This window comes from Colossoma macropomum, unplaced genomic scaffold (assembly GCF_904425465.1).
Source record: "Colossoma macropomum unplaced genomic scaffold, Colossoma_macropomum, whole genome shotgun sequence".
Taxonomy (NCBI): domain Eukaryota; kingdom Metazoa; phylum Chordata; class Actinopteri; order Characiformes; family Serrasalmidae; genus Colossoma; species Colossoma macropomum.
The window spans coordinates 36,169-62,534 of NW_023495306.1; the positions used below are offsets into that span (position 1 = coordinate 36,169).

Genomic DNA, 26,366 nt, shown 5'->3' on the forward strand with positions numbered 1-26,366 from the left:
CAGTTACAATCACTGGATGATGGTGGTTTCTGAAAGATTTCCATTGTATCTCTCTAATTTTAGATAAATTTTCAAAAAAGAAGCTTTCTCCTGCACAATGTTCATTCATAGCCTACATGCGTGTCCAGTCAGAGAATATGAAGGAAGAATTGGATCTGAAGAAATTCAACACATCAGAGGAGGGTTATAGAAGACTCATACCAGCTATCACAAACTGCAGAAAGGCTCAGTGAGTGTTTAATATAACCATTATTAAGTTAATATTAATACTGTGGTGTAATTTATGGGCAAATTGTTAAAAGTCTAGGGGGTCTAAAAAAAGGTTAATGAAAAAGTCTTGTCAAAGTATTGTTTCTTTTATGTTGCATTTTTATGTTGCATAAAAGCATGAGAGATTACATAAAAACATTGCATACGTTGCACATATACATGTGTATGGTAGGAACATATTTCTGTTTGCATACCTGAGAGTTCTTCATCCAGATTATATGCAGTATACACTGCCTCACCTGCTTTGCTAAATGACCTTCCACACTGTTTTTGTGTTTGAATTTTTTTTTGTTTGTTTTGTGTTGAATAAAAAAATGGTTAAAAAAGAACCCATTTACCAATTTAATTCTACTGACTGTAAGAGAATATAGCCTGTTTGATTAATACTGTGTCAATTTGATAAGATTTTTTTCTTATAGGAATTTTAGGTTGCATTTCGATGTGCATACCTGAGGTTTAGGTAATAAAGAAAATTCTCCATTGCCTAAACCAACAAAACTCTGTGAATTAATGCATTCATCATCCCCAATGCTGCAGGATAGTGGTGGTAACTTGGTGTAAAGTTTGTTTTTATAACACACTGAGTTTAGTAAAAGTATGAAAATCACTGCAAGTCCAGTACATCATGACAGCAGTATGTGCACCTCTGAAAAGATTATTTGACAGTATAATGTTCAATATCAAAATAAATAAATGCATTTTTTTAATTTTTTGAGGATTTCTTACTATACACATCTGTAGTTGTATTTTTTACAATCTCATTTCCAAAAGTTGGGACACTAGGTAAAATGTGAATAAAAACTAATTGCAATGATGTGCAAATCATTTAAACCCTATATTAGATTGACAATAGTATAAAGGTAACATATCAAATATTGAAATTGAGAAATTTTATTGTTTTTTGAAAAATATATGCCTATTTTGAATTTGATATCAGCCACATATTTCAAACAAGTTGGGACAGGGGCAACAAAAGACTGGTTAAAAAAAAACACAGTTAATTGACAACAGCAACAGCTCTGTAACATGATTGGGTATGAAAAGAGCATCCCAGTGAGACTGAGTCTTTCAGAAGTAAAGATGGGAGGGGTTCACCACTCTGTGAATGACTGTGTGGGCAAATAGTGCAACAGTGCAAGAATAACATTTCTCAATGTAAAATGGCAAACAATTTTTCATCATCTACAGTACATAATATCATTAAAAGATTCAGAGAATCCAGTGAAATCTCAGTATGCAAGGAACAAAGCTGAAAGCCAATATTGTGTCACAGTGGTCATCGGGCCCTCAGGTGGCACTGCATTAAAAACAGACATGATTTTGTAGTGGGAATCAAGTGGGCTCAAGAAAGTTTCCAAAAGCCATTGTAAACAAAGTTTGTCAATCCATTCAATGTAAATTAAAATTCTACCATGCAAAGAAGAAATCAGGATCCAGAAATCCCAGCTTCTCTGGGCTCAAGCTTATTTAAGATGGGCTGAGTTGAAGTGGAAAAATGTCCCATGTTCTAAAGAATCATAATTTGAAATTCTTATTAAAATCATGGATGCCTCATCATTTGAGCTAAAGAGAAGAGGGTTCATACAGGTGCTTGAAATCCTTGAAATTGCTTGTATTTTAATGTTGTATTTTCCAGGTTTGAAAAGTGCTGGAATTTTGGATAAAGTGCTTGAAAAAGCTCGAAATTGTAACTTTTTTTTCAGATAATTTCAAGTGCAAACACTGAGAATCTTTATATATTTTACTGACTTTCTTCTTTACCTGTAGATTTACTGGCTGTAACCTCACTGAACTGTCCCTTGAAATTTTGAGTACAGCTCTACAAACAGAAAATTCCTCTGTAAAAGAGCTGGACCTCAGTAAAAATGACCTGCAGGATGCAGGAGTGGAAAAGCTCTCTGCTGGACTCAAGAGTTCACACTGTAAATTGGAGATACTCAGGTCAGAATTCCAAAATTTCATAACATTTTGCAATTCTGTACCAGCACTGTGGCAATATGCAACCAATACATATGTATTCTTATTCAATGTACTGTATGCTGCATTTACTCTTCTTTTCCAGACTTGCTGTGTGTAAACTCAGCGCACAGTCCTGTAACACACTGCAGTCAGTTTTACAAACAGAAACCTCCTGCCTGAAAGACATAGACCTCAGTAATAATGACGTGCAGGATTCAGGAGTGGAGAATCTCTCTGCTGGATTGAAAAGTTCACACTGTAAACTGGAGATACTCAGGTCAAAATTCCAAAATTTCATAACATTTTGTAATCCTATACCAGCACTGTGGAAATATGCAACCAATTTATAATTATTTTTAATCTTCTTTTATAGACTTGCTGCGTGTAAACTCAGCGCACAATCCTGTAACACTCTACAGTTAGTTTTACAAACAGAAACCTCCCGCATGAAAGAACTAGACCTCAGCAATAATAACCTGCAGGATGCAGGAGTGGAGAATCTCTCTGCTGGACTGAAGAGTTCACACTGTAAACTGGAGATACTCAGGTCCAAATTCCAAAACTTCATGGCATTTTGCAATTCTACACCAGCATTATGGAAATATGCAATCAATATGTAAGAATTTTTATTTAATGTACTATATGTTGCTTGTATTCTTCTTTTGCAGACTTGTTGTGTGTAAACTCGGCGCACAGTCCTGTAATACACTGCACTCAGTTTTACAAACACAAGCCTACTGCCTCAAAGAACTAGACCTCAGTAACAATGACCTGTATGATTCAGGAGTGGAGAACCTCACTGTTGGATTGAAGAGTTCAAACTGCAAACTGCAAATACTAAGGTCAGTATTCCTATATTTCATAAAAATTGCTAATATAAAAAATTGCTCATAACCTATAATGATGAGAACAGAGAATATGGAGCAAAGTGTCTACTTCTCAATACTGAATGTCTCCAGACCCTCCAGGTTATCAAGTCCTTTCCTTTAGACTCTTCTCTTCAGCTCACCAAAGAATTTTTAAGGGAATTTAGGTCAGGGGACCATGATGGCCATGACAAAAGCTTGATTATGTGGTCATTGAACTATTCATGTGTGGATATGGATGTGTGTTTTGGATCATTGTCCAGCTGGAAGATCCAACCATGACAAAGTTTTAGCTTTTTAGAGGAAACTGACAGATTTTCATTTAAAATCTCCTGGTACTCCTTCGAGTCCATAATGCCATGTATCTATCCTAACAAATGTCCCAAAACAACATAGACTTTCCTCCATACATAATACTGGGGATGGGGTTCCTTTCTGTAAAAGCTTTATTTTGTTCATGCCCACTTTCAGTGTTTGTTGACAAAAAAACTTTTTTTGTCTCATCTAACCACAGAACCAAGTTCCAGTAGTGTGCATTGAACTCCAGGTGCTAACATTTGTGGAAACATGAATAACATTTGTGGAAAAATGAAAGAAATGTTTTGTTCTGCCACTCCTTCCACATATGCATTCCAGATATTCTGTTAGCAGGGAGCTGGTGTCTAATTGTGGTTCTGGAGACTTGATAAATAACTACCAAAAATAACTACAGAAATTGGCCTCTGTTTTCACTAATTAGCTAATTAGAAGCAAATATTTTTACTATTATTTCTTCACATATCCAATTAACTTTGTAGTTCTATAATTAGTGTATATTCCATCTGTTTGATGATCCAATATCCTAATAACACCTGCTCAGTGGTTGTTCTGAACACAGGGTAAATTGATGCTGATGAATTATGGAGAAATACATGGATCTTTAAAACTACAAATGTGTCATTTATATCATGTGTATTTGTTCTCTCTCTGCAGACTAGCTTTGTGTAATCTAAGGGGAAGACTTCTGGAATCAGCTTTAAAATCAGAAAACTGCCCCACATTTACATCAGCAACTTTATTTTAAAGATAATGTCATATTTTAGAACCTTCATTTCTAAGCAGATCACATTCAGCACACAGAAAAAATCATGTACATTACAATAGAAGAAGACCAGGCATGCCCAGCTGTTGTTCAACAACGGGAGTAAAATAAACAAAAAAACTCAAATGTACAGCTAGATAACTGAAAAAATACAGTAATAAATTGATCATTTGCAAACCATTTGCCTGCTTTAGTTACTGGTCTGTCAGAACAGCTCAGCACAGGCCATGGAGTCAGGTGGTAGCATCTATGACCTACCAGACTAAGAATTTCAGTAGCACAGTAATATTTGTAGTACACTGTAGAACATTAGCATTAGAAAAAAAAAATTATCACACACAAAAGTAAATTAACCTTGTTTAATTCTCGGTTATTCAGAGATAAGATCTATGAAAAAATAATGAAATAAAAAAACAGAAGACTTTTAGTCACTTTATGTTATAGCGGCAGGTTTTGGATGAATGATGGAAGCTGACCTTTCAGAAGAACTAAACTGTAGAGTTAACACATTTGCTTTCATAGACAACATAATATAACATTTTATTTGCTATTCTCTTTGCCTGAGTGGATCATAATGGTGTGGTTTTGGAGGAAACATAGATTGATAAAAAGCTAACATTAGTTAAATCATTTGTTTTGTTACAGCTGTGCATGACAAGTGACATAATGTTGACTGAGGAGCAATTCCTTTATTTTTTTCAGAAGGAAGATACTACAATTCGCACTTGTTTCTTACTGTCTCACACTTCCAAGGGTAGCAAGTGCATTGTTCATTGTTTATTGTTCTCTGGGTAAATGTTCCAGCTGCTTTCAAGTTGTCCTGAAACAGTAACTGCTAGCTTCTTTTTCCTTTCTTATTATTGGTCTAAGTGCATTGAGAAATCTTGTGAGATGCACTTGACTGGAGATGATAAGTTGTGGTTACATGAATTTTTTGTTTCCATACTATCAAGCCAGTTGTACTGACTGGGATTTTTACGTTCATTGTCATAGTTCTGTTGTTTTGTCCTTCAAGAACTAGAAATGTACTGCAAGGAAGTGTGGCTGAAAATTTCTGAAACAAGATAAGAAAGACAGCATTTGCAAGCTTTGATATCTACAAAAGGGCTGTTACAAGGTGGTGTCTTAATAGGTCGTCCAAATGTTTGAACATGCCACATCAAATATAAAGCAACTATGCATTCATGTTTGCAGAAAAATGTATTTTTTTAAATTGTGTGCTTTGGGGATTTTTTGGAGAGATTTGCTTCTTTTCACTCAGAAAAAAAAAAATAATAATAAATTTGGCCAGGGATGCCCAGACATTTGTTTTCAGCTGTAAGGTCATCCCTGAGTATTGTTCCAATTAAATATCGTCATTTGAGAACACTTTAAAATTTGTGTGTTTATTCTTTGTTTGCAGACTAGCTTTGTGTAATCTTGGAGAGAATACGTGTGAAAGGCTAGGATCACTTTTAAAACTGGAAAACTCCCTGAAAGCACTGGACCTCAGTAATAATGATCTGCAGGATTCAGGAGTGGAGCTGCTCTCTGCTGGACTGAAGACTGGAGACTGTAAACTGGAAATACTCATGTCAGTGTTTCTTTCACTATATTCCTGAATAATAAATACATATTAAGATAAGATATATATTATAATATCAAGATAAGCAGTGAGGTTCCAAATCTAAACTGGCTTATTTGCTGATACTTTAACACAAGTAAGTGCTATATTTAGTATGTATTTAGGGTAAGAGCTACAGATTATATTATTATGTGTTTTTGCCTGTTTTAATCAGTTCCTGAGAATGAAACACAGAGCATGCAGTAGAGAATAATAGTATAATAAAGTTCTAAAGGTTAATCAAATGGGACATCAAATGGTTTTGTCATGAAAAAGATAAGGTGCAAAAAAGATACCAAAGAATGTGAATGTTGAAAACCACTCTTCATTGCCATAGGGATAGGGAATTAAATCCTAACACTGGATGTTGTTCTTTACATTGAGATCTGCCAATCTTGCCAAAGACATTATGTTTAAATATATGCCTAACTGTATGAAATTGTATGTTTAGAATGTTTCTGTTATGTTTTATATGAATGTGAATAACAATTCTCACTCTATTCTGTCTTCTTTTTCCTTTCTCTGCAGATTATCTGGTTGTATGATCAAAAAGAAAGGCTGTTCTTCTCTGGCTTCAGCTCTGAGTTCAAACCTGTCACACCTGAAAGAACTGGACCTGACCTACAATTACCCAGGAGAGTCAGGAGTGAAGGCACTCTCTACTAGACTGGAGGATCCACAATGCACACTGAGCACTCTCAGGTATGAACAACTGTGTTCAGAAATGTGTGATTGTGTGTGTGTGTGTGTGTGTGTGTGTGTGTCCTGATCCTAGTTTATGTATGCTGTAATATCTATGACTGCTCTTATTCGCCTAAACTGCTTTCACTCACCTAGAATGTAGCTGAGTCACCTAGACTGTTATATTCACATAGAAAACAGAGCAGCTTTTCCATGTTGGGAAACTTCTTAACTACAGGAAATGTGATCACTTTAGTAAAGAATTCTGTTTGAATCTGATTAAAATTTGTGTGTTCTGTCAGTAAGTGCAGGACTGTTTCAGTCTTATTAGCCGTCAATGTTGACACAGTCTTTGCTCTTTAAGCAGACAAGACATCTTATGTCTGTCATTCTGTATGACAAGGCCATAGAGACTGCACTTCATCAGAGTTTATCTCAATTTTAGATCAGAGGGTGATTTTAAATTGATATTCTCATATGTGATATGATTTTGTTTAATGTTTTTGTTTGTGTTTTGTAATTTGTTTCATTGTAATCAGGATTGCTTGTGTGTTCTGATCCTGAATCTGAGTCTGTGTTCATGAACATTGGTGTAGAACTGTGCTTTAGGTCTAGGCGAGTGAGGGGACTGTTTTCTTCTAATTTTTCTTTTATTTTTTATATTTAAGTTGGAACAAATAAAAAAAAGACCAAGGAGATCTTTAGTGCTGAATTTTGAGCAATACCATCATAAAATATGAAAAAAACAATGTATTTTCTTCTTGGTGTCATGTACTTCACTAAGTCTAATTAAACACATCTAATTGTGCTCTCTTTGTAATTAAGTACTTGAAGTACTGACTATATCCACCATATGCTCAGAAAAACATATTATGTTGTAACGTGACATCATTTTTCAGATAAGATAAATATTTAAGATAAATATTGTCACATTGTTAACTCCTGGGAAAGAAACTAAAATACATGGAAACCTAGCTATTCACACCTTTTTATGTTGAACATGTGAGGTGTTCATAACGTGTCTAGAAATGTGTGAATTTCTTGATTGATTATTGCTTTCTGGATCTTCTCTTTTAGATTTTATGTTCATGTGTAGGATTTTCTGTTGTACAGCTTACTGGGCTATGTATGCATTGCTATTAGTGTCTTCTTTTTTGGAATATGACATATGATGATTAATTTAATGAACTTGGTGTGCTTGTAGAACAGTTTTTAGGAAAATCCACTATATATATATATATATATATATATATATATATATATATATATATATATATATATACATATGGGGCTCAGGCTGCAGCCTTGTCTCACTCCTAACTGTACATTTCACTGCACATTTACTGTGAAAATACATTGATTTCCCCCCAAAGCACTTTCAAGTTTATAGGATAATCCATTGTGCCAAATACAGTCAAAAGCTTTTTGAAAGTCTGCAAAACATGCAAAGATTTTGCCTTTATTTTGGTTTACATATTTTTCAAGTCTTCACATTAATGTGTGAAGAGTGAAAATGCGGTCAGATGTTCAATAATTTGGTAGGAAACCAATCTGGTTTTTGCTTAGAACATTATGTTCTTTTAGACAGTGTGTTATTCAAGTGTTGAGGATGCTGCAGAAGACCGTTCCCATGTTACTGTTTGCGTCAAATTTATCTCCAGATTTAAATATGGGGGTGATGAGTCCCTCATTCCAGACTATGGGGAAATGGCCTACATTTAAAATAAGATTGAAAAGTTTTAGAATAACCCATTTCAATTTGCTGTCTGTGTTTTTCACCATTTTGTTTAAGATGGCATCTGTACCACAGGCTTTTCTGGGTTGGAGGCCTCTGAGATTTTCCTCTAATTCTTGTATTGTGATTGGGAAGTCCAGTGGATTTTGATAGTCCTTAATTGTTTTATCAACAATTTCTAGTTTTCCAGATAATTTTTGTTGTTCTATATTTATTGATGGACTTCTGTATAATTGTTCAAAGTGATTTCTCCATATATTTCCATTTTTAACTGATATATCATGTTCTATGATTTATAATGGTCCCAGAATGAATTGGAGTTCTCAAAGTGATTTATTTGATTTTGCATATATTTGTACTTTTTTCTTTTCAGCATATGTTTATAGTCTTTCAGTACCTCACAGTATTTTGTGCGCAGATCCTGATTATGTGGCTTCCTGTGTTTCTGCTTGGATTAATTTTAACCTTCTTTTCTGCTTTTTTTGCAGTCCTGATCAAACCATTTGTTTGACTGAGTGCTCTTTGATTTGTTTTTCTTAACAGTCAGATTAGATATTTGGGTTGCATGATCAAAAATACTGTGTAGGTTTTCCACAGCCACATCAACTCCTTCTTTATTTTGGGAATAGATGTTTGACAGAAAGGTTATGGATTGATTGAAGGATTGTCTAGATTTTTTGGCTGTTGATGGCGTGGAGATGTTGTCCTAAGCCCCATTGAGAGGTTGTCTAAGTTTGTACATTTGGCTGGATTTTTGGGATTTTTGCCAATTCTCATTTGTAACTTTACACCTCAGGTATATAGTAATTTGGCTGTGGACAGATACAGGTGTTAATGGCTTGACTGTGAAGGCTCTCAGGAAAGTCAGGTCCAGATCTGTTATGGCATAGTCTACCATACTGCTGCCTAGAGCTGAGCTGTGGGTGAGCTGACCGGTGGAGTCCCCACGCAGCCGTCCATTTACAATATACAGACCCAGGCTTTGAAAGAGTCTTCGACATTGACTTGTAGGTTCTTCCCATGTGTGTTTATTGATTGTCACAGTTTTCTCTGGGGGAGTCAAAAGGGAATGTAATGTTATTTCCAGTTATAGTAAGTGATCACCTTGAGTGCTGATAAAGTCTGGTTGGTCTCCTGTTCTCGCGTTTAGGTCCCTGCATATAATTTCATGGCCTTGTGTTTGGAAATGGCTAATTTCATTTTCTGATTGGCTCATTCAGAGAGCTCATTTGCATGTAGCTGCCTCGGAATGTTAGAGAGACTTTTCAAATGTCAACTGTCAACTGACGCTTTAGCCTTTAGCTTAGCTTTAGCTTTTATTGTTAAAATCACTTAAAACATTAGTGAAATGTTAATAGATTACAGATCTTTTTCTTTGTCCTCACAGAATTGCTTGTGCTGTTTGTGAATGATGCTGGAAGAGATGAATTTGTGCTGATCTCACTCCTACATTTAGCTGCTCTGCCTGGATTTGTTCCTCTCTCTTGGTTTTGAGTCGCTCTCTTCTATAATGTCTCACAGATACTGTCCTTTTTTGTCTTGTTTTTATTTTATTTATTTTAGTTTTGTTTTTAATGTATCCTTATGTTTCTTCCAAATATTTCAACTTTTCTCTCATTTCAAAAATGAAAAAAACACAAAAATCTGGGAGCTCACACAGACAAGACTGTGACCTCTCTCTCTCTGTCTCTCCCACATATACACACACTGTCTTTCTCTCTCTCTGTCTCTCCCGCATATACACACATTCTCTCTCTCTCTCTCTCCCACATATACACACACTGTCTCTCTCTCTCTCTCTCCCACATATACACACACTGTCTCTCTCTCTCTCTGTCTCTCCCACATATACACACACTGTCTCTCTCTCTCTCTCCCACATATACACACACTGTCTCTCTCTCTCCCACATATACACACACTGTCTCTCTCTCCCACATATACACACACTGTCTCTCTCTCCACCACATAGACACACTGTCTCTCTCTCTCCCACATCAAATCAAATCAAATCAAATATGCTTTATTGGCATGACAGGATATAAGACCTATGTTGCCAAAGTTGTAAATACATCTTAAATTGAATTATTATTAAAATATAAATGAATAGGAAAAAAAATGAATAGAAAATAAATAGGGAAAAAAAAAAAATAAATAAATATGGTAATACATATAAGCATAGAATGAGTATGGACATGCCAAATGTAATAAAATTAAATACAATAAAATAATAATAATAATAATAATAATAATAATAATAATAATAATTAAAAATAAATAAATAAATAAAACAAACAAGGTACATATGAAAAATGTAATACAATTTGAACATCAGGAATTAGAAATATTAATTACATAACTGAAGTGCTATGTTACATTTTCTTCTCTGATCTTATGGCAGTTCTGAATAAACTGTCCTGCTAAACTTACTGTTTCTACATTTTCTCCCAGTAAAATTTTCATTTTCTCTGAGTCGGTCAGTTTGGGGAAGGAGGGGGTTTTATTAGTAAATTTGGGCAGAAAAGTGTCTCTGATGGTTTTATATTTTGAACATGAAAGAAGGAAGTGATTCTCAGTTTCAATCTCTCCTGATGGGCAGTGGGTGCAGATCCTGTTCTCTCTGTCCAGCCTGCTTTTCCTGTGCCTCCCTGTTTCTATGGCCAGTTTATGGTCACTCAGTCTGTGTTTCGTTAGTGTTTGTCTTTGTTTGTTATCTTTGATCCTGATTAGATAATTGGCTAATGAGTATTTCCGATCAAGCATTTTGTAACATGTGAGTTTGTGTTAGTGAGTGATCTGGTTTCTCCAGTAGAGGCTGTGATCTGCTCTGTTATCCTCAGCCTCTCTCAGTGTGGAGTGCTGAGCTGTTAGGTTGGCCTCTAATTTCTTTATCCTGGCAAGCTGGTTTAGTGGGTGATTTGGGTCTGTCTTGTTGCTGATGAAGGCTTTATAGTGAAGGGAGTCTGGATCTGACCGGGTCAGGTGGTACCAGAATTTACAGCATCTTTTCTGGATGTCCAGAATGAGCGGAAACCTGCCCAGCTCTGCTCTGCAGGCCAGATTAGAGACACCTCTGTTCACCTGCAGGACGTCTTTGCAAAATTCAAGATTAAATAGTTCTGTGGGTGTTTTGTCCCAAATTTCATAATTTTGTGTTCTTTCTAGTCCCCAGATTTCACTGCCATATAACATTATTGGTTCAATTACTGATTTAAATAATTTTAACCAGATTGTAACGGGGGGCTGAATTTGGAAATTGTTTTTCTAATCATGTAGTAAGATCTGCGAGCTTTTTCCGTCAGTGCTGTAATTGCTGATTTAAAATTTCCTGCTGAATTTAATATCACACCTAAATAAGAATAGTTGGTGGTGTGTAATATTACTGTGTCTTCAAAAGTAAACTGGTATTTCTTCTCCTGTAATCTGGCTTTATTTTGAAAAATCATTATTTTTGTTTTGTCCATATTTACTGTAAGGGCCCAATCTTTACAGTAAGTCTCTAGTATTGACAGGTTCTGCTGGAGTGCGTCTTTTGTTGGTCCTAATATCACTGGATCATCTGCGTCCATTAGACGTTTTATTTCCTGGTCTTCTAGGATGAGTCCAGGATTGGTCGAATTGTGTAATTTGGTGGCCAATTCATTTATATATACATTAAACAAGGTGGGACTCAAGCTGCAGCCTTGTTTTACTCCCTTGCTTTGTTTAAAATATTCTGTTCTCTTTGTGTCGATCTTTACGCAGCATTGTGTGTTACTGTATATGTTTTTTATTATATCGTATATTTGACCTCCAACACCACTTTGTATTAGTTTGTAAAATAGTCCTTTGTGCCACACAGTCACCTCACATGTTCAACATAAAATTCTGTCTCTCTCTACCACATAGACACACTCTGTCTCTCTCTCCCACATATACACACATTGTCTCTCTCCCTACCACATAGACACACTGTCTCTCTCTCCCACATATACACACATTGTCTCTCTACCACATAGACACACTGTCTCTCTCTCCCACATATACACACATTGTCTCTCTACCACATAGACACACTGTCTCTCTCTCCCACATATACACACATTGTCTCTCTCTCTACCACATAGACACACTGTCTCTCTCCCACATATACACACACTGTCTCTTTCCCTACCACATAGACACATTGTCTCTCTCCCTACCACATAGACACACTGTCTCTCTCTCCCACATATACACACATTGTCTCTCTCTCTACCACATAGACACACTGTCTCTCTCTCTCCCACATATACACACATTGTCTCTCTCCCTATCACATAGACACACTGTCTCTCTCTCTCCCACATATACACATTGTCTCTCTCTACCACATAGACACACTCTGTCTCTCTCTCCTACATATACACATTGTCTCTCTCTCTACCATATAGACACTGTCTCTCTCTCTCCCACATATACACACATTGTCTCTCTCTCTACCACATAGACACACTGTCTCTCTCTCCCACATATACACATTGTCTCTCTCTACCACATAGACACACTCTCTCTCTCCCACATATACACATTGTCTCTCTCTACCACATAGACACACTCTCTCTCTCTCCCACATAGACACATTGTCTCTTTCTCTCCCCCAGATACACACGTTGTATGTCTTTCTCTCTCTCTCTCTCCCCCCCACGTTTTCACAGTTTCTCTGACTCTCTCTCTTCATCTTTTTCTCTAATTCTCTCTCTCACCTGTATGTTCTGCTATCTGCTTTCTGTTGCTGACACCCCTCTCTCTTTCTTCATTACCTACAGCTCTTTCTTGCTGACCCCCTCTCTCTTTCTCAGTTCAGTTCAAAGTTGCTTTATTGGCATGATAAATATTAACACCTGTATTGCCAAAGCTTTTCTAAAGAGTTTAGGAGCAATGTAGAACATTTATATATCCTGAGAGATTGATTTTGTATATGTATTGCAAATTTTTATTCGCCACGCCTATTTCCTATGTTCTACCCCCTACAGTAAGACTTTCAGTAAGACTGTAAAATAATCCTTGGTGCCAAATGGAATCAAAAGCCTTTGTAAAATCTATAAATCATGCAAATATTTTAGTTTTATTTTGGACAGCATATTTTAGGGTGTGTAGGGTGTAAATATGATCAGTGGTGTGGTAATTTGGTAAGAATCCAACTTGACTAGACATCTCAGTAAGACATCTTCCTTACTTGCTCAGTAAGGAAGTTTAAAAACCTACAATTTAAGATGCTACACAGTAGCTTCCCCAGATTACTGTTCACACAGACATCTCAGTAATTATTAGGGTGGAATCTATCTATGTGTTTAAAGATGGGTGTTATTTGTCCATGATATCCAGATTTCAGGGAAGTAACCTACACTCAGAACCAGATGAAATACTTTTACAATAGCAAACTGAAATTTAGAACTTGAACTTTTATCATTTCATTCATTACTATCAGGCCCACATGCTCTTGTAAGCGGGGTGCTGTGTCTCCGCTTAGTAAGGGTTACATGTAATACTTTACCTGGGAAAATTGAATAAGTGACCCCCACACCCAACGCTTTTATTCTCAGTACTTACCTGTGTAAGTATGTTAGCACCTATCTTGCTGCAGATGATGATCAGTGTGTATGTGTGCTGAAGATGTGGCAAGGTGGGCTTCAGGAAATATGTGGATCACAGTAGCAACCTGAAGCTTGGCATGTGTTAGTCAGAGCTGACATTGGAGCCGCCCTCCTGAGATCTAGCAAGACAGGCGAGACTCCCCAACTCCATGATAATTACAACCACATTTCCAAAAAAGTTGGGACGCTGTGCAGAATGTAAATAAAAATAAAATGCAATGATGGGCAAATCATGTAAACCCAATTTTTGAAGGAAAATACTACAAAGACAACAAATTGAATGTTGAAACTGAGAAATTGTATTGTTTTTTGAAAAATATATGTCTATTTTTAATTTGATGCCAGCAATACGTTCCAAAAAAGTTGGGACAGGGACATGTTTACCACAGTGTTTCATCACCTCTTCTTTTATCAACACTCTGTGAGCATTTGGGAACTGAGGAGACACTGCTGTAGTTTTGAAAGTGAAATGTTTCGGATTCTTGTTTGATACAGGATTTCAGCTGCTCATCTGTTTGGGGTCTCCTTTATCATATTTTTCATTTCATAATGCACCAGATGTTATCAGTGGGTGACTGGTGTGGGCTGCAGGCAGGTCATTTTAGCACACAGACTCTTTTAATATGAAGCAGTGCTGTTGTAATACATGCAGTATGTGGTTTGACATCTTCTTGATGAAATAATCAAAGCGTTCCTGAAAAAGACGTCGTCTGGATGGCAACAAATGTTACCAAAACATGTATATAACATTCAGCATTAATGGTGCCTTTATAGATGTGCATGTCACCCATGCCATGTGCACTAACGCACCCCTCTATCATCATGAATACTGGCTTTTAAACTGTGCACTGATAACAAGCTGAGTGGTCTTTAGTCCGGAGGACACAGTGTCCATGATTTCCAAAAAAGACTTTCAAATGTTGATTCGTCAGACGACAGGACACTTTTACACTTCCCCTCAGTCCATTTTAAATGAGCTCAGGCCCAGAGAAGGTGGCGCATTTCTGGATCCTGTTTATATATAAGTTCATATAAGTTTCTTCGTTGCATTTTTGAGTTTTAACTTGCATTTGTGGATGCAGCGACAAACTCTTTTCACAGCCAGTGGTTTTCAGAAGTGTTTCTGAGCCCATGCAGTGATTTCCACTACAGAATCATGTCTGTTTTTAATGCAGTGCTGCCTGAGGGCCAAAAGGTCACGTTCGGCAAATACTGGTTTTGGCCTTGTCCCTTGCATACAGAGATTTCTCCAGATTCTCTGAATCTTTTAATGATATTATGTACCGTAGATGATGAAAAGCAAAAGTTCTTTGCTATTTTATGTTGTGAAATGTTATTCTTGAATTGTTGCACTATTTGATCATGCAGTCTTTCACAGAGTGGTGAACCCCTCCTCATCTTTATTTCTGAAAGACTCAGCCTCTCTGGGATGCTTTTTTGATACGCAATTATGTTACTGACCTGTTGCAAATCATCCACCAGGTGTTTTTTTTAGCATTACACAACTTTAATAGCCTTTTGTTGCCCCGTCCCAACTTTTTTGGAATGTGTTGTTGGCATCAAATTTAAAATGGGCATATATTTTTCAAAAAGTAATACAATTTCTCAGTTTTCAACAATTGATATGTTGACTTTGTACCATTTCAATTGAATACAGGGTTTAAATGATTTGTACATCATTGCATTTTGTTTTTATTTATTGTTTGCACAGCAAATGGGTACATAAGGGTTTAAGGGTAAATAAAAACAAATGAGTATTTATTAAAGGATGAATTACAAGTGTTTTTTTAGCTTCAGCTCAGTTTTCACTTTGAATAAGAAAATGTTTGTGCAATCAATACTAAAATATAAAATAACAAGCAGCAATGACCATGTAAAACTTGTGGGTATAGGATCTTATACAGCAATAATCTCTTTTCTCATGAAAACCGGAAATTCAAATGACAAATAAAGCTGTCAGAATTCACCATAAAGAGCTTTCAATAGTTCTTTCATCCCTTTTAACTTGTACAGCAATTTGAATCAGGACTAAAGAATGTCTGTGATACATTTACAGAAAATGGCACCCGCTGCCCCTTCAGCCCCAAGTAGCCACTCACAGAATGTTGTCGAAACACCAACCCTCTCCAGGTTCCATAGAAGAATGAACAGTCCATTAGAACTTAAAAAAATGCTTCAAAAACACAAAACTTTTAGTAAAACAGTCATGTTTTCCAACCCAGGCTAGTGTGTTCAGACTAATGGTAGATCATCCAGCGCTGCTTTTTCTCCAGTCTCTGTTTTTAAGCTGGTTCCAGTTCTCCATGGTCTCTGTTATTAAGCTGGTTCCAGTTCTAATGGCAGATCATCCAGCGCTGCTTTTTACAGTCTTGCTTCTCTTAAAACTGGATTTTTGAGTCTGCTACAGTCTTTTCTTCAAAATGAAACAAGGGAAAAAAAACTTTCTGTGCTTCTTACTGCACAATAAGATGTACTTCACTTTAAACTTACTGCACTGACTGAAAACGTGCAGCTGTTCTCAGTCCACAGTAACTCCATTACAAAATGTAGGTTTTAAAATAAAATAAATGATTTCAACTGAGATGATGAGCTTAAAACACTCAAAAACAGAGCAGGACTCACCTTCTGCCTGTAGCACATGCGCTCTCTTAGACCTGTCCACCGAAGGCCACTTAAACATTCATGGACAGACCATAATATAAGAGTTTAGCTTCAAATAAAAAAGCATGCATATTTTGTGTCCTCTAGACTTTTTTTGGTTCTGGTTTGTTCATGTTCTCCTTAAGTTCCAGCTCAGTTCTTGAAAAGTCTAAAGGGTTCTGATTGTCCTTTATAGCCAATTCTGGTTCTTCGAGCTGTTTATTTATGTTTTTCTGAAGGATTTTTATTGACTCTACTTTCCTGAAGAGTGTTTGTCCAAATGATTTGTTCAAATATGACCATTTTGTATTGCCAGTTCTACATGGTCTCTGTTTTTAGGCTGGTTCCAGTTTTCATTGGTCTCTGTTTTTAAGCTGGGTCCAGTTCTGCATGGTCTCTGTTTTTAAGCTGGTTCCAGTTCTCCATGGTCTTTGTTTTTAAGCTGGTTCCAGTTCTCCATGGTCTCTGTTTTTAAGCTGGTTCCAGTTCTCCATGCTCTCTGTTTTTAAGCTGGGTCCAGTTCTGCATAGTCTCTGTTTTTAAGCTGGTTCCAGTTCTCCATGATCTCTGTTTTAAAGCTGGGTCCAGTTCTCCATGGTCTCTGTTTTTAAGCTGGTTCTCCCAGAACTGGATTGTTCTGATTGGCTCCTCAGTCAGTTCAGCTGTTTGTGAGTGTACTGAGCCTTTTTGGTTCTGAGTGTACTGATTTAGTGTTTCACAGTAAAGAAGGTGAATGTTATTGTCGTTTGGATCTCTGAGCTTTTGATTTGACAGTTTTCTGAGTTCCTTTTGTATATTTTGTCACTCTTGATCAAACCAATCGTCTTCTTTTTGAAAGTCGGTTTTGATGTTTTCCTAATTTTCAGTTTAGCCTTTTCTGGGCAGTTTTGTCAAAGATCGTATTTAGATTCTTTACTGCCAGATTGACTCCTCTTTACTGTGAGTGTGTATGGTGTCCAGAAAGCTGTCTAAAAGGGTTTTCTTGGTCTCTGATTGCTTTCTGATTGCATTTTCTTCTGTGCTGTTTAGGTTCATCTGTATGATCTCCTGATGCTGTACAGCTCACTGGGCTGTGTGTGTGGAGTGCTGTTAGTCTCTGTCCTTTTAATGAACACAGTGATTTGGCTGTGGTCAGACAGAGGGGTCAGTGTTTAACAGTGAATGTACTGAGACAGAAAGGATCTAAACCTGTCATCATATAGTCTGCTGTGTTTTTCCCAAGAGGTGAGCAAAACGTGTATCTTCCTAAAAAGCCCCTTGTGTCCTACCATTGACAATGTACAGACCCAGACTCTGACAGAGCTGCAGGAGTTCTCTGTTTTTGTCTGTTCTGCTGTCGTGATTCTGTTTCTATGGGGTTAGAGATGATTGTAATTAATAAACTGTTTTCTTTGAAGTAAAATGATCTGTTTGTGTATGTATGAAGTTCAGTTGCGTCCCTGTTTTGGTGTTCAGATCACCGCAGACCAGCACATTTCCCTGAGTCTGGAAATGACATGCCTCTCTCTCCAACTCAGAGAATGTGTTCAGAACAGTGGAGGGGCTCTGAGGGGGGGTGTATATAGCGCAGAGGAATAAGTCCTTATGTAAAGAGACTACAGTGTTCCTGATTTAAAGCTAAATTTGGTCTTTTCCTGTTTTACAGTGTCTATTTATGGATGTAGATTTGATCTGTACCACATTATTAGTCCTCCTGATCATCGGTCTTGACGTACTGTGCTCAGCTTTTGGGACGGTGCTGTAGTTTCTCTGAATCAGCGTTTGGGATGGTGCTGTAGTTTCTCTGTTTTCTCTGGACAGAGTGACAGTGTCAGCTCTGCTCCACATCTCCTGGAGGACGATGAGGTCGTTGTCTTTGAAATAGTTTTGAAAATCATCATTTATGATTTTCAAGACAAACACTGATGAGCTCAAACCTTAGATATTCCACAAACTAACTGAAAATGAGACTGTGTCTCTCTCTTTCTCTCTCTCTCTCTCGCGCTGTTTATTTCCCTACAGCTCTGTCTATTCATTACCTACATCTCTTTCTTCCTGTCTCGCTCTTTTTTCATTACCTACAGTTCTTTCTTCCTGACTCTCTCTCTCCATCTCTTCGTTACCTACAGCTCTCTCTTCCTGACTCTGTCTCTCCTTTTATTCATTACCTATAGCTCACTCTTCCCAGGGCTCCAGACAAAAATAGCTTAAGGAGCCACTCGTTCCTAAAAGAAAAAAAAATCAGGCACCGATCTGCTTTTTAAAGTGCCAAATAATAATAATATGCAGGAAAATAAAGCTTTTCAATGCACCTCAGATCAGCACTGTGATTTAAAGGGGAACTCTTTTTCAATTTTTCAAAATTTCTGCATAATTAAATAGTTAGCATGTCAACAACATCATGCAGAGCGGTTTGGTATGAAACGCTTTGTTCTAGAGAGACTTACAGAGTCAGAATTCTTCATATCGATGATGATAGGAACGTCTGAGGAGTTAAATGTCTCTAAAAGCTCCCTCACAGAAAGGTACTATGTGCAATGGTTATGAATACACTGCCTCGTATCTGAGACATTGTTTTACAGAAACTTTGTGATAAAGTTTTGGTTTAAATGTATTTTAATCAGTTCATTTTAATCTATTCATGGTGGACGGATACATGAAGGGTGTTCTAAGGCAAAATAGTCCCCAAAGAATTTTCAGATTTACCATATTTTCCCATCATCAACGTTACATATAAACTCTGTAGATACGTGTAGGTTCACTGGTGGTTTTGAATAGTAAATAAAATGGCTTCATTTACATTGTAGATATCAGGAGTCCTGATTTCTGTCACCATCACTGCAAAGACACCAGTCTGTAAGTTCTCTGCCAAAGAACCATTTTACATTAAAACGATCTGAATGACTGTCTATATCTCAACCACTGAACTGTACAGAAATTTTGAAAAATCAGTGGAATTCCTGCCTCTCACCACTGGTGAGTTAACTAATTTAATTACTCGCAAATTAATAATTGTGGTCACAACTGCTTCCTGACTGTCTCGAGATGCTAAAGTGCTGGTTGAAGCTGAAATATTCAGAATAAGTGATCTGATCTCAGAGCGGTCAGACTGTTAATCTTTCCCTCGTTCGTGTCTCTATAGAGTTTCTGACTCTGTTTTTCTGACTCGTCTCTCTGCTCCTCCTCAGGACGAGCCCTTTTCAGTCTGGGAGAATATTCTTCAGTCTTCATCTGGACTGAGGGAGTTAAAGAGTTAACATTAATGTTATCCACTCTCATGAGTGGTCGATACTGACCAGCAGCTCTATGTACAGCATGTTGACCACAACAGCTCAGCTGTACTCTAACATTAGCTTAGCTGTGCTGACTAGCCGGGCTCCTTACATGCTCACTAATAACTGATCTGAAAGCTGCGTCTCTGTGATGGACAGAGTTGTGTTAGAAACACAGACAGCCTCATTGGACCCTTTTCACAAAGAGTCGCAAACTCGCTTCCGTTCCATATAACTACTGCAGAAGCGATGACAAAATGCTATAGTAGTGAACTATAATGCTCCAATACTGAGGTACAACAGCTATATTTCAGTTTTCCTGCACTGTCATGACAAACAGTGAGAATAAGAAGTGGATGGAAGCTCTGATTTAACTGTGAACAGAGCTAAAACTCTGTATGTGTGGGACGGCCTTGTTTCTCCTGCAGCTGCTTCACAGCAAGCAGCGTCTGTTTCTTTCTACAACAAGCCAGTGATTTCACTAATATTTCTGTTTTCAAAAGAAAGAAGAGCTTATATATGTAGCATGAATTTTATAGACTCCATTTATATTAAACTAGCTACACTGGCTAGAAGGTATTGCTAACCAAACTAGATTGCCTGGCTAACATAAAGCAGCTTTTTGCTTTTTCAAACGTCACAGCATAACCGCGATGCTAACATACGAGTTAGCTAGGAGTCGCGTTTCTGATTGAGCAGTGAAGGTGGATGTTTTCTGAAATACTTCTTCAAAAATTGCCATGAAACTAAAATAAAGAAGCTGTTTGACAGATCGCTAACATAGCTTAGCCAGCTAGCTTTAAAGTCTGCTACTCATACGAAGCTGGTGTTCCTCAAACTGCTAATGGTAGGTTAGCTAATTAGCGCCTGTAGCCTGCTAGCCTACCATAAGCTAAAAGAGAGTTTAAACCAGGTCTGTCAAACAGGCTTTACATATAAAAGTTCTGGTTTGTGTTTATAATATTAGAGAAATCGCTGCTGTAAATGTGTCACAGAACCTGCTCCACGTTAGCCGGCTGGTGCCAGCAGCTAATGAAAGCTAGCTCCCTTGTTTGGGAATACAGCTACAGTTAGCAGTGGCCTCTAGCGTAGCTAGCTAGCTACAGCTAAACAATGTCTAACAAATCCATACTATATATAAAAGCTCTTTCTTTTGAAAACAGAAATATTACAGAAATCGCTGGCGTGTTATTCAAAGACAGAGAGGCTGCTTGATGTGAGGCAGCTGCAGCAGCAGTAAGCAGGGCTACACCTCACATACAGATACACACAGTTTAGCTCTGTTTACAGTTCAATCAGAGCTTCCATCCACTTTCTGTTCTCACTGTTTGTGGTGACCGTGCAGGAAAACTAAAATATAGCTGTTGTAGCTCAGTGTTTGAGCATTATGGTTCACTACATGAACATTTTGTGATCGCTCCTGCAGTGGTTGTATGGAGCAGTACTTAATAAGCTTTACTTAAGCACAAGACCTTAATTATTGCTGTTACTCTTATTGTAAAGATGAAATCATATCTATATTATTAATGCTTTGATAATGCAATTGAGCTCGTAGTAACATTATTCAGTCACAGTTAAACACTAATTAATGTGCTACACAATTCTTATTGAAAATAATTTAAAAAGTTCATAATAATACTTACAATAATACAAAATAAACAAATGCATGGGAGTTCTTACCCAATGTTACTTAATTAACCTTTGCTCCACCTGTTTTTCCCTGTTTTGTATTCTAATATTTTATACTGATGCTGTTTGCTATCGGTCGACCAGAGGAGGATAGGTTCTCCTTTTGAGTCTTGGTTCCTCTCAAGGTTTCTTCCTCTTGCTCTTAGGGAGTTTTTCCTTGCCACTGTCGCCGTTGGCGACGCTCATGGGGGGTATGGACCTGGATTTTTTTCTGTAAAGCTGCTTTGTGACACCTGTTGTAAAAAGCACTACATAAATAAACTTTGACTTAAGATCAATTCTCATGGTGTCCCTTTCGGAAAAGTTTAAACCATCACTAACTGTGAACATGATACTTCAGTTAAAGACCTTTTATGCTTTTCTGGATTTTCTCTTTTCTTTAGTGTGTTTGTAGCTTCTACAAAGTTATAAAGCTCAAAGTTCACATCAGAGGGAGAAACTCTGTCCCACAGAAACCTCTTTTCTCAGCTGCCTGAAACGCCTTGTTGGAATTCCAGCCCTTTTCTCTGTTACAAGGTGACGTCATCTCGTAAAACAGTCCTCACTGCTTTACTCGCCCTCACAGAGGAGTGTGTTCCGTGTAACCGTGTGGAGACGCTGACCGGACTTTCAGGATCGACTCTGGATCAAACTGATACAGCAGAACTGACACTGTTGGAGAAAGAGCCACAGCGGAGTTTACAGCTGCTCAGGAGAGAAGAGTCTGTCTGCTAGTGATGTTACGGTCACCAATGATCCGGTTCTTTTCAGCATTATTCAGCTCCCTAAAGGCAGAATGAACAGGACGTTGGATACTGTTTAAACACACCACTCAGAATTGTCTGAGAAAGAGAGAGCGACAGCAGTGGTGGTTGAGCGAGCTAGAGACTGAATGAAGAGAGGGAGCAGCGTTAGTGAGAACAAGGCAGTGAATCAGATAAATAAGCTTTATGTTGTGATTGTTTCACGGCGTTTACGCTCCAACACCTCCTCACAGCCCTGAGTGAAGGATTCTGTATGAACGCAGCTGAAGTGCTTCATCCTGTCTGCTGCTGTGGCCTCTCTCTGCTCTGAGTGTTCTAGGCAGGGGTGGAACATGTAGGGGCGGAACTGCTTTGGCAGTTGATCAGTCAGAACAGAGTGGGCGAGCTGACCAATCAGAGCTCACTGGGCTCATCAGGAGGCGGGGCTTAAAGACACAGGAGCTCTAACAGAGTGTTTCAGACAGAGGGTGAATAGAGATGAAGAGGATGAGAAAAATAATGTGTTTTTGGAACATTGAAGCTGTAAATCTGTTCTAGTAGAGCCCAAAAACAAAACTATGAACACTGAAAATGAGCATAATAGCATAATAATGGCCACTTAATGATTTCATTTTAATGTTTCATTCTAATATTGAGCAAATTACTTGTTTATTTTTGTTTGTTTTTTGGTGAATGATAAAGTAACAGTAATTAAAATTACACCTGGCGTTAAGTCAGACTTTACTTGACATGAATATGATTTGTAATATAGGCTTCAATAAATTGTTAACTAAATAAATTTCCCTCAGATGATCTGGTTTTGCAGCTCCTACAGCACAAGCCCTGCAAAAACACTGAACCCTACTAGAAGAATACTGTCAAAATTGAGCATTATACATCAACATCAATCAAACCAAAATTAAGATTTTTCAACAGAAAAAGCCAGATCACACAAATCATAGTTCCACTTTACATTTGGTGGGACCTCTTTACAGCACATTATGGAATATAATTACATAGAGATATTAATCAATGCATTTGGTAACTTTAGCAGGACTATGAATGCATCGGTAGAAAAACCAAGAAAGGAATATTAAAAGATCAGTGAACACATTCAGCCCACCAATTCAAATTCAGCTTAAATGTTTAATTGTGTATTTAAATCCATACTTTTATATGGCAGTGAAATACAGGGACCAATAATTTATCAAAAAGACACCATATGGGACACAAATCCACACTGCTTCTGTAGTTTGAATGTGTTCAGAATATTTGTGCCTGTAATGGAGCTTCAGAGGGCCAACTACACCCACAAGCCTCCAGAAATTAGTGAAATATTTATAGAATCATAACTTATTATTTTACATTTAATACACAGGTTCTAGACAATTCTGGTCATTTCCATTTCTATTTTCACTGGTTAAAAGTACAAACAGCTGCAGGTCGCTACTTCCAAAAACTCCACCACTCTGTTTGGGCTAAATGGGCTGTTTCCATCAACTCATGCAGCACATTTACATCTGATGCATTTAACACCTCCAGCTACTGTTTGTTATCGCATGAAGTACATTTTTTGTTTGAACAACAAAATGAAACTAGTAAAATGTATTTCCTTTTTGTTGCTGAGTGCTAACAAATGGTTACTATGGTATACTTAGTGGTTGGTAACGTGTCACTAGCCATTTGCTGTGGTTTCCCATTTGGTTGCTAGGTGTGTGTGTGTGTGTAATAACTGTGTGGAGTGTGAGGTGTGTTTGGAGTGTGTGATGTATGTAGGGTGGGTGGTGTGTAAAGTGTGTGTTGGGTGTGAAGTGTGTGGAATGTGTGTAGAGTGTGTGGTGTTTAGTGAGTTTCATTCTTGTAAATTTTTACACTACAAATATCAAATTTATGGTAAATGAATATCAGCTCCAAATATCGGTAATTGGTGTCCTTGATTACTAATAATCGGTATCAGCCCTGAAAAAACACATTGGTCAACCCCCCTCTGCCCCACTACAAAGCTTTACAATCCCACTCTCACTGATCACAGCCAGAGTCCCCCTTAGACCCCCCACAGACCCCTCAAAGATAAACATCACCTTCAATCACAGCCCAGTTCGCTCTCTCACCAACACAACTCAGAATGATCCACAAAAACAATACATCAATAACTGGATCAATGAAATTTCCTGAGTTAGTAAATCAGAATGTTACAGATTCCTGAACAGAGAAACACACAGATTTAATCAGATTATCTGATTAAAATAAAAATCCCAAAGAAAGAAACACTTTAAAATGAACAGACTCAGAGATCATAATGTAGAAAAAGGCTCCATAAGAAACACTGGAGGCCCAAATGAAGAACGACTCTGTAATCAGAGCAGCTCAGAACAGAAACAGACACCACTTTCTCTCCTCATGCAGCAAAAATAAAGATCTCAGAGAAGATTATTACAGTTCAGTTTAAACTGAGATCCATCATTAGAAGAGGAAATGATTCAAACTGAAGATGTGATACTGATGTGTTTAGGAGAGACACCAGAATGTGTTAAACTATCAGATACATGTGTTTACAGCTGTTACACACAGAGAACAGACTGAAAAACAACCTTAATCACACATCAGTGTATTTAAGTGTGTTTGAGTATAGATGTGATTTTACACTGGACAAATGTAAAACAGAGAGAGAGACAGAAACTGAGTGAGAGAGAGAGACAGGGAGAGAGAGAGACAGACAGAGACTGAGTGTGAGAGAGAGAAACAGGCAGAGAGAGAGAGAGAGACAGAAAGAGCGACAGAGATAATGATAACATTTAAATGAGTATATTAATGTGTGTGTGTGTGTGTGTGTGTGTGTTTAGAGTGGAACATGGAGGTGAGAACAGAATCAAACCAGGACTGAAGAAATGTAAGTACACACACACACACACACACACACAAACATACACACACACTCACAGACTCACTCACACACACACACACACACACACACACACACACACACACACAAACATACACACACACTCACAGACTCACTCACACACACACACACACACACACACACACACACACTCGCTTAGGAAACCTTTGGGAACAGCACTTTCCTTTAGGTTTAGAGAGAAAATAGGTTGTGATTAGAGTTACAGGTTTTTGTCAAATCAGTTCAGATTTTTGTTAAATCCTTTTTTATACATGTCTGAAAAATGACCTCACCTTTGGGAACATTTTTTAGGTCCACTTTGGGGACAACATTACGCACACACACACAAATTCTGAGAAAAGTGTACTTATAGGACATTCTTTTCAAATTGGGAACCAAATACACCAAACCCCTTATACTGTTCTCCCTAAAGAAGTCACTTGATTATTCTGATTTTAAAATGTGTTTGCTGTGATTCTCGATGCACTGGACTAATCCGTACACCACAGTGTCTCGCATGATGGTATAATAATCTGCAGGGATTCTGTTCTCCAAATATGTAAAAGGTGTGGAAATGGAAATAATTCTTATTGTGAATCAAATCGTAGCAGAAACTATGCAAAATCTGTAACCTTTTCACTTTGTGCTTAGTGTATTTAACCAATCAACATTAGGCTCTAAAATTCCATTCTGAAAATATCACTGCAAAATCCACAGTGGGCAAAATTTGCTAAGACTCTCCTAATGTAACACACTGAATGACAGGAGAGGAAGAAAAAGCTGATGTGGAGTTAAAAACATTTATTTTCTTTAAACTATGAGCTCTAAACACAAATGCTTATTACAAGTAACATTTAACACATTGAAATTTCATTAGCGTAGTGTAGGGTATACTTTACATTTCTTTAGTTTAAAACATCTGAGATAAACATGTTTTAAATTTGTATACAAACTAGAAAAAAAATCACATGAGTTTAGGATTAAAAAATATTCATTAACTAAAAGCTTACAGTCTGTAAGCAAATCACCGCTTAACAGCTGTTTGGTCTAAAGTGTAATTTCTTCATACTCTGTGCTGAAAGGTACTTAAGGAAAATGATTTCAGATTCTCCACTACTTTATCACCAACATTCCATATAAAAACTCGTTTAGCAGAGTAAATAAATGTCTATTTGTGTGTTGTAGTCATGAACCCCTGGTTCCCATCACCACCACTGTAAAGAAATCTGAGTCATAAAGTTTGTTTAGCTTAACAATTGAACAATGTGGAAAACCTAAAAACACATCTGTGGAATTCCACTTTAAGATGTAAACAGAGTCAATCAGAGTGGATTAAATGTTGAATGTGCCGT

The 26,366-nt window shown here is 37.4% G+C and overlaps 1 protein-coding gene across 1 annotated transcript; it reads left to right on the forward strand.

The window, feature by feature from the left end:
- Positions 1-116: 116 nt before the first annotated feature.
- On the forward strand, positions 117-22,104 carry LOC118801713 (ribonuclease inhibitor-like). The gene is made up of 7 exons (XM_036562077.1): positions 117-229; positions 2,038-2,211; positions 2,333-2,506; positions 2,898-3,071; positions 5,579-5,749; positions 6,308-6,481; positions 21,888-22,104. Exons 1-7 carry the CDS (start codon positions 117-119, stop codon positions 22,102-22,104), a joined length of 1,197 nt encoding a protein of 398 aa, XP_036417970.1.
- Positions 22,105-26,366: the final 4,262 nt, after the last annotated feature.

Bases quoted from the DNA above. Each gene is read 5' to 3' on its own strand.
- LOC118801713 (XM_036562077.1), top strand. From the start codon at position 117: ATGCGTGTCCAGTCAGAGAATATGAAGGAAGAATTGGATCTGAAGAAA. The intron at 5,750-6,307 runs GTCAGTGTTTCT...CTTTCTCTGCAG, and splicing joins TGTAAACTGGAAATACTCAT to ATTATCTGGTTGTATGATCA. The intron at 6,482-21,887 runs GTATGAACAACT...TTGGAATTCCAG, and splicing joins TGCACACTGAGCACTCTCAG to CCCTTTTCTCTGTTACAAGG.